The 12,328-nt window shown below is 39.7% G+C and overlaps 1 protein-coding gene across 3 annotated transcripts in view; it reads left to right on the top strand.

Annotated features, from left to right (window-relative positions):
- Window positions 1–12,328, top strand: part of si:ch211-195o20.7 (cytospin-A) — a 25,573-nt gene extending 13,245 nt beyond the window's left edge. The window contains exons 5-12 of one of the 3 annotated variants that reach the window (XM_046856309.1): window positions 273–625; window positions 2,707–2,788; window positions 2,894–2,957; window positions 3,073–3,103; window positions 4,594–4,690; window positions 6,584–6,700; window positions 7,878–7,937; window positions 11,049–12,328. In XM_046856309.1, the coding sequence (XP_046712265.1) occupies window positions 273–625; window positions 2,707–2,788; window positions 2,894–2,957; window positions 3,073–3,103; window positions 4,594–4,690; window positions 6,584–6,700; window positions 7,878–7,937; window positions 11,049–11,138 (894 nt within the window). In that variant the 3' untranslated portion in view covers window positions 11,139–12,328. Of the gene's footprint in view, window positions 1–272; window positions 626–2,706; window positions 2,789–2,893; window positions 2,958–3,027; window positions 3,104–4,593; window positions 4,691–6,583; window positions 6,701–7,877; window positions 7,938–11,048 lie in introns of all 3 variants that reach the window. The other 2 variants (XM_046856308.1, XM_046856310.1) reach the window with 2 other exon arrangements.

Below are 12,328 nucleotides of genomic sequence, written 5' to 3'. Positions count from 1 at the left end.
CTATCAGTCTGTTTGGTTATCTGTCTGCCTATAGATTTGTCTGTCTATCAGTATGTCTCTCCTTTTGCCGGTCTGCCAATATACCCATTTATGTTGTTTGTCTGACTGACTGACTGTCTTTTTTGATTGTCTGTCTGTCTGTCTGTCTGTCTGTCTGTCTGTCTGTCTGTCTGTCTGTCTGCCTGTCTGTCATTTTAATATTTTTCCCTAGTTCCCCAGTGTATATTCCAACACACTAAAGACATAAGCTTCTTCTTTGTGTGTGGATCCAGACAGAGCGCAATGAGTGGCTGCAGTTCCAGTCTGACCTCCAAGTGGCTCTGGTGGTGGCCGATCGGCTGCGAGCCGAAGCTGAAGAAGAGCTGAGTGCGCTCCGAGAGGAACGTGTAGGCTGGGAGAAGCAGTTGACTAACTCCCAGCAAAGCCAGCGAGAGGTCGAAGATCAAGTAGAGTGCCTAAAAGTGGAGCTTGAGAAAAGCAAGCAAAGACACAGTCAAAGAACAGAGACTCCCAGCCAGCAGGGGGCAACAGAAGGGTGTGCAAGGAGCATCATGGAGAGGCGGGGGGATGAGCGAAATACAGCGGAGGAAAAGAGAAAAGAGAAAGAAACTTCAGAAAATATAACGTGAGTAGAAGGAGTAGAAGGTCATGGAATTTCTGTGGATGTGATGCACACAACCTTAATTAAGTCCATCCTCCAGTTTCTTTAAAGGCAAATCCTGACACATCATAAATTCCATTCAGGAAATCAGAAGCAAGTCAGGGAGCATGTTTTTCAATCTGAACCAGATACCTGTCTGGGCAAGCTGGGGGAATGTAAACAAAAGCAATAAAATGTTCAGTTGGAAAAAATCATTAACAAGATCATATCTATGTTCACACCCAAAGCTCCAGATACCCAAAATATTATGGATTAGAAGAACCCATGAAAGGGTTCCTAAGGACTTTAGGTTTTAAGCCATTCAACTTCTTAAGTACAAAGCAAACAATCAGATCACTAGCGTAGAAAATGGTACAAACTCAGACTTATGTTAAGGGGAAAACATTACTATTACCAAGACCTTTTTACACCTGGATCTGAAAATATTTGGTTTCTTATTATAGAGAAAACACAGGGTTTCTTATAGAACAAATGTGGTTTTGTGGGGTCATACATATTGGGTTTTAGGAACATACACAGTGATATCAAAATGTTTCAAGACTAGTTTTGTAGCACAGTCATAGGGAGCACCGACCTTCATGAGTCAGTATGCCAAAAGACATCGTCCTGTGTACATCAAAAGCTGTGCAGCTGGTGCTAATCTGACCGTGTGTGTTACTACGTCTGCGTTTTCATCATGGACAGGATGCTTTAATACGAAAATACACTCAGTCACTGAGCTCTACTCACACACAAGTTTCTCGCCAGAAACAACATGATCTCACTTCCGCACCCACCCTACTCGCTAGATTGGGCTTCTGAGGACTTTGTCCTCTACCCAAAGATGAAGATTCAGAATGGTGTCATTATTTTGACAACATTGCGGAGATCCAGGATAGATTATAGAGGTGCTTGACACATATCAAAAAGAAGACTTCCAGGACATGTTCCAGAAGTGTCAGGAACAATGGGGGTGCTGTATTGCTGTGCAAGGGTACTGTTTTGAAGGGGATAGCATGTAAACATAGATAAATTAAGTACTTTCTTGTAAACAGAGCGAGTTTTAAAACTTTTTGATACCACCTACCTATATATAGAACTATATAGCTTAGGTACTGCAGGGTCCATGGAATATAGAGTCTGGTAAAAAATCATGGGCCTGTAACATAGGGTTTTGGGAGAAGTTATAGGGGTCTGGGAATATAGGGTTTTTAAAACATTACACATGGGAAAATAGGGTTTGAGGAAAATAAAGGCTTGGAAATAAAGGTTTTGGGAACACTGGGCCTAGGAATACAGGCTTTTGGAAAATGGAGCCTTGGGAATATAAGGCCATGGAAACAGATTCCATTAAATAAAGTGTTTGTGAAACATGACATCTTGGAATTATGTTTTTTTCAAAACACTGGGAAATTAAAATTGGATCTTTTAGGATTATCGGGGCATGGGAATATATAGGGTTTTGAGAACATTGATCAGGGGAACGTAGAACATTGGTGATGTATTGCATTAGGAAAATAGGTTGCTTAGATGTGGAAACATGGGAATTAAGGGCTCTGGGAACAATTTGCTTCAGCTTATTTTGTTCTTCACTTTTTTTGTCCTATTAGCAATAAATTAGCATGTTCTTGTAAAAACAAAGCCAACTGATTTTTGTGCTATGTTCTAATGTTAGGATTTAGTTTTAGGAGTTACATTTACATGGCATTTGATAGACGTCCTTATCCAGAGCGACTTACATTTATCTCATTCACACACTTGAGCCGCTAAGGGGTCTTGCTAAGGGGCTCAAATGTGGCAGTTTGGTGTGGTTGGGATGTGAACTCACGATGGAGCTCAGGGTCGACATGGAAAATGTTCATAGTGGCTAAAATGTAGTGTTTTGTTTTGAAGCTCTATGACGATTTTGCACTGGTGTCTGATGAGTAGCTGCAGTACTTTAAATGATTCACTGTTTTGTATCCTTTGAGCAAAGAATTAACATGTTCTTGTCTAAACAAAGATAAAAAAAGAAAGGCGAAAAAGAAAGCCACCTTATTTTTGTGTTATGTTCAAATGTTTTGTAGAAAACAGCCAGCTTCCCCCACCAGCCTAGTAAATGGTACATCCCGGACTTCTTTAGCGCCGATCACAAACCCTGTGAACAATGTAAGGACCAATCTGTGTTTTTAATTTAAATCACACGTTATGAACGCATATGCACCACGTGGAATTTGTGTTCGGTGAAAAAATATATTCTTGTTGCCATTTTAGACCAATTCAACTAGAGAGAGGCTGAATACGGATCAGCAAGACAACTTGATCAATTTATATAAAGGTTAGCTATTCACTCAAATTTTCTATTTAATTGAATTTCAAAACTCGTAACATGTGTATGTGTTTAATAGATAAAAAGGAGGACAATCTATCTTTACGCCCGTCTCCTGTTATAGACCTTTCTCCAAACAAAACGAGCAAGATAAAGTGAGTGTGAAATTCTTTTGTTTTTTTCTCTTCCTGTCTCACTTCTCACTCCTACTTGTGCCTAACTTACAAACACACCAAGTCTGAACCTCCTCTTCCATACAATCTGTAATTTCTCATGAATCATGTTGAAGGTCACTGAACTGCTGAGTTCTTTTTAAAGTCAGAACATGTTAAGGTTTTGACAGAACATCTTAGAATTTACATTTACGGCTTCAGCTGTCGCCCTTATCCAGAGGACATATAAATATAATATAATAGACATTTATCTAACTCATACAACTGAGCCACTATTGGGTTAAGGGCCTTGCTCAGGGGCCCAGATGTGGCAGTTTGGTGTGGCTGGGATTTGAAATTTTGGAGCTTGGGATCGGAAAATGTTTAAAGCAGCTAAAATGTAATATTTAGTTGTGAAACAAAAGGAACATGCATGTGTCTCGCAAAAACCCATAAAAGTATGTGTTTCCAGAATTCAGGTATAAGGATGCGGTCACAGGTGTGAATATGAATTTTTTTTTTTCATACAGTCGTAATATTGTTGCATTTCCAGACAGTGTAAGAAGTATAGTGTTGGCTGTTATTGACCTCCTAGTAACAGTTGTAATGTAAACCACACCAGCAAAATTGTTCACGCTGTTGTTGATATTCAGAAACTCAGAGGAGGAAACTTTTTCTTTTCACATATCCAAGCTTGTTACAATTCTACATGGGGTCAGAGAACAGAGTCCACCATGATACAGTCCTGGAAGCAGATCAAGTTGCCCAACAGTGGCAGCTTGGCAGTGATTGGGCTTAAACCCCTGCCCTTCTAATCAGTAACCCAGAGCCCTACTCTTTGAACCATCAATGCCCTTTTTTTTCCTACATACCACAGCTTGTTAGAAAGCTGGTGTCAAAGCAAACAGTCAGCCCTAATACAGTGTACCTGGAGGGAAAAGGGGTACTGTATGGGGGGACTGGTAGTTAAGTGGTTATGCCATTTTACTTTGGATTAAAATATCATAAGTGAATAGTTCCACTGTGTAGGAAGGGGGCAGTTTAGTGGTTAAGGCTTTGGACTGTGGATCAGAAGGTCATGAGTTCAAATTCCTGCCTCACCAAGCTCCCACTCCACTTAACCTTTACCACTCTGCTTTTTGTGTTTAAGGTATAGGACTCCGAAGGTAGTGAGTTCAAATCCCTTAACCCAACAGCTGCTCAGTTGTATAAATAAAACAATGTAAGTCACTCTGGCCAAATGCCATAAATGTAAAAGTGGGGCCAAACAATGACTTGGAAGTGGTGAGGCTTGAAACCTGGGGTTGGTTAGTAACCCTGAGGCCTAACCATTAAACCACCACTACCTAAAAATGGAAATGAAATGCTCAAATATATACTTAAACAAAAGCAACAACTCCCAGTGGGAACCCGTCATGTACCGGTAAATATCTGCTCTTTGTCTGAAAATGCAAATGATTTAGAATTTTATTCTTCTTCTTCCATTTTCCCAGGCCTCAGGAGGACTTCAGTAAGCTGCTCAGGCGCCATGGAGGATCCAAACGCAACTCACTACTGCGCTGGAGTCAGAACCGTACCAGCGGATATAAGGTAAGAAACTTGGGCTACATGAGTTACAGTAACAGATCTCAAGTGTGTCATGTGATCTCGGCTGTCAAGTCAAGTCAAGAAGCTTTTATTTTCATTTCAACCATATAAAGCTGACGCAGTACACAGTGAATTGAGATGTTTCTCCAGAACCCTGGTGCTACATTAAAAAACATAGAGCTACATCACACAACATAGAGCTACATAACAGAACACAGAGCTGAGGACTAAAGTAAGTGTCCTCGCCGCATAAAGTGCATCGTGTGCAACCGAGTGCAAACAGTGCTGACAAAAGACAATACAGGACAGTGTAAGACAGAAACACAAAATAGTGCCGACCAGTAATCTACCGTATAATGTGTTATACAGTACAATGTGCAAAAGAGAGAACTATAAACAAGAGTGTACTTGTATACATAAACACAATGTTGTGCAAAAACAGCAAGAGCAGCAATCGAGAGGCGCAGAACAGCAGGTAAACAGTATCATATGATTAAATATAATATGTGTGGTGCTGAAGACATGACGTGTATTAAGTGAAATGAGTATCAAGTGTGTTGAGTTCAGGTTGTAACAGTTCAGTACCACACAGTAAAGTGAGTGTGTGTATTTCTTAGCTTGGTGCAGATCAGTCCTGTGTGTTGAGGAACCTGATGACTTGTAGAAAAAATCTGTTGCACAGTCTGGATGTGAGGCCCGGATTCTTCTGAACCTCTTTTCTGATGGTAGGAGAGTGAAGCGTGTGTGTGAGGGGTGTGTGGGGTCTTCCACAATGCCGTTGGCTTTTCGGATGCAGCATGTGGTGTAAATGTCTGTAATGGAGGGGAGAGAGACTCTAAATATGTTTTCTGCTGTCCTCCCAATCCTCTGTAGTGTCTTGCGATCCGAGACAGTGCAGTTCCCCAATTAGGCGGTGAGTCAATGGTCCCTTGTAGAACATGGTCAGGATGTGGGGGAGGGAGATGGGCTTTCCACAGCCTTCTCAGGAAGTAGAGAAGTTGTTGGGCTTTCTTGGTGATGGAGCTGGTGTTAAGAGACCAGGTGGTGAAGTTCTCCTCCAGTTGAACACCAGGGAATTTGGTGCTCTTGACGATCTCCACTGAGGATCCATCGATGAACAGTGGAGAATTGCCACTCTGTGCTCTCCTAAAGTTAACAACAATCTCTTTAGTTTTGTCAATGTTTAGAGACACTTTGTTGGCTCTTGATTGTTGCACCTTCTCTCTGTTCTTGCTGACGAGACCCACCACAGTCGTGTCATCGGCGAACTTGAGTATGTGGTTCGAGCTGTGCATTGCTACACAACATTCCGTGTTAATATACACACACCACTGCAAGTCTTACCCCACAGAGTTGCATTTCTGTCGATACAAAACGTGGCTAGCCCGTCTAGCTAAATGGCGGCATCAGGAACTCTGTCACTGAGCCATATCCCTGGGAAAAGCAGTCTCTGAACTCTTGCTGCGTGGTACGCTGAAATCAGATTGTAGTCCAATTTATTGTCCATGGAGCAGACGTTCGAAAGTAGAATGGACGGGAGAACCAGCCGGCTAGGGTTAGCCTTTAGCCTAGCATGGACACCCGCCCGCTCGCCATGCTTCCGCCTCGTCAAGCACCGCTTCCGACGTCCCCTCTCCTGGCCACCGGCATCAGGCGACGCCGAGAAATCGGGACACAAAAATCATCATTTTGGATCTGGAGAGGCCGCTGTGTGCCATCTTGGATTTTAACGATGTACAAAGGACAGCTCCTGGACTGCTGTTACCATGGGAACTGAACTCTGATTGTGACTTAAAGACACCTTGCACTAACATAAAGATGTCAAAATAAACTGTATCTCTATGAATATCTCCTCAGTTCCCTTTGTCTCTAGTTGTTCCTGTGTTTTTTCCCCAGAACATCGAGATCACAAACTTCAGCAGTAGCTGGATGGATGGCTTGGCTTTCTGTGCCGTGTACCATAGTTACCTCCCATCACACATACCCTACAGCACACTAAGGCTGGAGAACAAGGTAACACACACTCATGTCCTCTCTACTATATAGAATACAACACTATGGACTGAATAGTCTTATAGCAATTAAAAAGATTTAAACATGAACTCACACGTCTGGTTAACATTCGGCATTAGTTTGCCGTTGCTGGATTCTGGATTCTGGATTCTGGATTCTGGATTGTGATTGGACAAAAGATCGCGTTGGTTAATATTTCATTACTGCAGCTCTGTGATTCACACATTCATGTTAATGTGCTTGTTGTGAAAGTTATTATTTCTATAGCAACAACTCATTTCATGATTGGGATGATAATTATTGGTGGATGATTGAGATGAAGACTGATGATTGAGATGATGATTATTGGTGGATGATTGAGGTGAAGGTCCATGATTGAGATGTTGATTATTGGTGCATGATTGAGGTGAAGGTCCATGATTGAGATGATGATTATTGGTGGATGATTGAGGTGAAGACTGATGATTGAGATGATGATTATTGGTGGATGATTGAGGTGAAGGTCCATGATTGAGATGTTGATTATTGGTGGATGATTGAGGTGAAGGTCCATGATTGAGATGATGATTATTGGTGGATGATTGAGGTGAAGACTGATGATTGAGATGATGATTATTGGTGGATGATTGAGGTGAAGGTCCATGATTGAGATGATGATTATTGGTGGATGATTGAGGTGAAGGTCCATGATTGAGATGATGATTATTGGTGGATGATTGAGGTGAAGGTCCATGATTGAGATGATGATTATTGGTGGATGATTGAGGTAAAGACTGATGAGTGAGATGATGATTATTGGTGGATAATTGAGATGAAGGTCCATGATTGAGATGATGATTATTGGTGGATGATTGAGGTGAAGGTCCATGATTGAGATGATGATTATTGGTTGGATGATTGAGGTGAAGACTGATGATTGAGATGTTGATTATTGGTGGATGATTGAGGTGAAGGTCCATGATTGAGATGATGATTATTGGTGGATAATTGAGAGTATGGTTAATGACTGAGATAATGATTGAGATAATGAATATTGATAGATGATTGATGATTAAGATGATGATTGAGATAATTGATAATTATTGATGAATGATTGAGTGGAAGATTGATGACTGAGTTAATAATAGAGGTGAAGTTGTTCGAAGTGAATGATTGATCATGAGGATTTTGCCCTCAGAAAGAAAACCTCTTGCTGGCATTTCAGACGGGAGAGAGTGTGGGAATCGCCGCAACACTGGTGAGTCAATAAAACACTCCACAGATCCCGGACCTGGTTTTTGTGAAGCCCATGATCTTTAACCTACATTGTTTATTGTACTGAAGTATTTTTATGATTTATACTGCTGCCTCAAAAATCCTTAATAATCTTTAAGATTTGTATAAAATGCTTACATACTGGGCATCCAATGATCCAATGATGCCCCATATGGAAATCTAATATATAGGAAAGATATGCAAACACATATTGCATACATGTTCATGTTTAGATTTATACAGATATAGAAATATATGTCAGATATTGTACATATCTGCCACATATATTAAAATGACAGGTTCTATATATGTAACATATATTTTCCCAAATACACACACACATGCATATGCAGTGTACTTACCTTGGAGATGAGACGACTTAAGCTAACGAAGACGCTGGCGGAGGTGGAGGGTAGAGGCGATAGGCGGAGGTGGAGGGAAAACTCGTTTTTTGCTATCACTCCTGTACACTACGTATCTCTAATCTTTAAATTTTTTACCTTTTCTTCTTTACTTATCTTAATTTTCGTCACAGTCTTCGCTTTCTGGCTTCGCTTTGACATCTAGCAGCTGGGTTTTGAGCTTGTACCTCAATTTTTTGCTCGCGTAACAAAGCACCGAGTGATCGCTCGTACCTCGGAAAACTCGTACATTAATTCACTCGTAGGTCAAGGTACCACTGTACGATTAGAATTTGATTTATGGGGCCTGTCAAGCAGACACAAACTATATATATATTTTTTTTTTATTAATGTATTTTTGTTATTTTTCATAGAAGGCAGGAAATTGTTGATTCGACCATACTGCAGTTAGGGCAAAACTAAGATATTTATCAAATCAAGAACGATTAAATTATAAAAATACAGTGGAACCCACTTATCTCGACCTCGGTTAACTCGCCAATCCTATTAAGTCTACGTTTTTGAAGTGGAACCGCTGAATTCTCGCTTTGTCTTAGCGGTTTTTAATCGGTTATGTCGATTTTTTTATGTCGCCGAACCCTAATATCTCGAGCACAAGGGGGGGCAAATTTGCCACTTAACGTCGGTTATGTCAGGAATCCCCCTGCCACGCCCCCTTCGGCGGCATTCCCAAGCACCCTGCTTCTTCTCCCGTGTGGGCGAGCTCGTCGCAGTCATGCTGATCACACACACCTGACTCTCATTCACTCACTCATCCCATCTCCTATTTAAGCCCCTCACCTCCACACACTCGCGGTCCGTTATTGTTTTTGCATGATCGTATGTGTTGGCTCATGGCGGTCTGTGTAATCGCGTATACGTATCCTGCTACGTACCCTTCTTCTCGGACTCCGCATTCTCTCAACGGCACCCCGAATTACCCCATCCTGCTGTTTTCCATGTTCACGCTGTCTGCACCACGTTTATCCGTTGCTGCCCAGCGCTGCGCTTTCCATAGCGCGGATCCGTGGATTCTTTACACGAACTGTCTCTGCTTTCACAGAACTTCGTGGACCGCACTCCCGGAGCGCACCACTGGATATTACTGCTTCGTATTGGTGGATTATCTCCTGAATATTCTCAATAAACTTTGTTTGCATTTACTTCGGCTTCCGCCTCCTTATCCGCATTACAGGTTATCTCCATCCGCATGACCAATCAAACAAATCGCAGCAACGCTGTTGTGTAAAAAACCTCCAAAAACACGTGCATGCACATTCTCATTTAATAACACACATCATGTACATAAAGAAATTTCAAGCACGTTAATATATTGCCGCCATTTTGGTTTTCGTTTATCTCGATCATCGGTTATCTCGATGCTTTTTGGCGACCCCCTACAACATCGACATAACCGGGTTCCACTGTAGTTGAAAGTTAAAATCATTTATAAATATAAATATTAATATCAATTATAAGTATAAACTTATAACTTATAATCTTATCTTGAATGTAATTTGATCACTTTGGTTTTGTGTCCATTACATTCATGTTATGAAAAAGTCATTCGGAACAATAATAGTTACATTATTTATAATATTTCATATTTGAATTTTTTTACTTAATTTCAATTACTGGCAGGAATACTTTTTTTAAGTGCATCTATGTAAATAAAATATACGTTTTCAATATATAAAATATGACATAAATGGCATATATAAACAACAGATAATAACAGAATAAGGGTAATGTTTTTAATTTGTTACAATTTGTTATTAAATGTTTATTGCAATCACACAACTGAATTAACATCAAAATTGGAAGTTCTTTCAAAGTTACTTCAAATTTGTTTAATACTAGAAAATCAAGTGTCAATTAAGCAAAAAATGTATACAATCCTGAGGGGTTTTTTTTCAGAGTTCTGCTATTTTGCAGTTTATTGACCAGCACAAAGAAAAACCTGAATAATTTCATTTCTCTGCATTTACATTGATGCATTTGGCAGATTGACTGAAGACTGACCTCTCAAATGATTATGAGTGTAGCAATGTTGAATTGTCTCATAAGCAAATTCTACATAAACATCTACGTGACACTGGTTTCACATAGTAACTAATTCCATAACTCAACATCAGGTGTCTCATATATGATGTTGTACTTTAATGTATCATGAAAGGTGTTACACAATATATTAAAGTATATGAATCCTACACATGTATTGAAACATTAGATAGTAAGTAAAAAAAAACGTTTTCCACATGTTTGTACATATAATTTATTATATATGTCTCAAGCAATCAATAGAACTACACATATCTTCATATATTTTCGCATTATTGTATGTATAGCTTCATATATGGCCATATTTCAGATTTCTGTACAGTGTGAGGAGAAATAATTAAAAGCTATTTTCTATTTATTTTTATATATAAAAATCTCCTTTTTTGGTCATTTCTGCTGTTAAATAGAAAAAAACAAAAACAAGCCTGGTTTATAAATAATTCATCTTTTCACAATGCCTCAGCTGAAGGAAAAGGACACAGGATGTGCACTGAATTGTCTTCCTTTTGTTCTCTGTGATTTATTCTGCAAATGTTCTGCCCCAGTTTTCAGTCTCTAAACTTCCTCTCACTCAGATAATAAAATACTGATTGGGTCACAAGACCACTTTTTTAACCTGTGTTTCTTTTCAGACCGCAGATGAGATGCTGAAGACCGAAGGCCCTGACTGGCAAAGGGTTCTGGGCTACGTGGAGAGCATATACCGCCATTTTGAGATGTGACCTCTGGAGTTCTCCTACAACTTCCCCTTCTGAAAGTCATTTAAAACGGCAGACGGCTTCTTACACTTCAGCGAGATGTTCCATGGCGTCCCATTCGAGCTCCACCGTGTGGAGAAACGATGGAAGCGAGAGAAAAGAAAAGGTCTTCTGGACCGAATGAAACCACAATTTGATATTTTTTTATTATCAGTTGCAGGATATTTTATATATATATAATATAATATCATGTGATCAGAACACGTCATTGATTCAGAATATAAAGAAAGGATTGTGTTAAAGTGTAAAGAAGTGATACACTTAAAACTTTCCCTTGATAGGAAGGATTTTCCTAATACCAAAATTATTTATTATTTTAAAAGTCATACACTCTTTGGCCAAAAGTTTGTGGACACCTGACCATAAGATTTCAATGTGCTTATTTTTGAATGTCTCTACTTGCAGTTATAATAACATCCATTTTCCTGGAAGATGTTCCATTTGATTTTGTAGAGATTCACAACAGCCACAAGGATGATGGTCGAATCAGGTGAGGAGGTTCCTGGGGTGCAGTCAGCGTTTACATTCATCATGATGGCGCTCTAGTGCAGGAGATCTTCCAAACCATGGAAAGCATATCTTCATGGAGCTGGAGCTTGTGCACTGGGAAATTGTCATGCTGGAACAGGTTTTGGATCTTCTAGTGTGGTAGGGGTCTTCTAGATGGGAAAGTTTGGGGAGGAAGTACATGTGGCTTGGAAGGGCAGGTGTCCCAATATTTTTTGTCTATATAGTGTAGATATATTTAATGCTGTGAAACGTCCATGTAGCACATTTTCTCCTCTTTTTTATTACACAAATTATGTCAAACCTGACAATGGAGATTATAAATATTGTTTAAAAATCCCTAAACTTCACTATATGACCTATTACACATGTTTTTAAAAAAATATATAACTTATTACCTTATAACTCTCTGTGAATAATTGATTACAGTTATTTTTCCAGAAAATACTTTTCATAGTTACAACACACAGGGCCATTTCCAGCCTTTTTAGCACCATCAGCAAGATTCCTATCGCCAACCACCCAATCAGTGGTGGACGAAGTACACAAAACATGTAGTTGAGTAAAAGTTGAGATAAACTCATTAAAATGTGACTCCAGTAAAAGTAAAATTGTAAAATTTCACTTGAGTAAAAGTACAAACGTTT

This window comes from Silurus meridionalis, chromosome 8 (genome assembly GCF_014805685.1).
Source record: "Silurus meridionalis isolate SWU-2019-XX chromosome 8, ASM1480568v1, whole genome shotgun sequence".
Taxonomy (NCBI): Eukaryota; Metazoa; Chordata; class Actinopteri; order Siluriformes; family Siluridae; genus Silurus; species Silurus meridionalis.
Note: the sequence above shows the minus strand (reverse complement) of the source record. Positions and strands in the feature narration are given on the sequence as shown.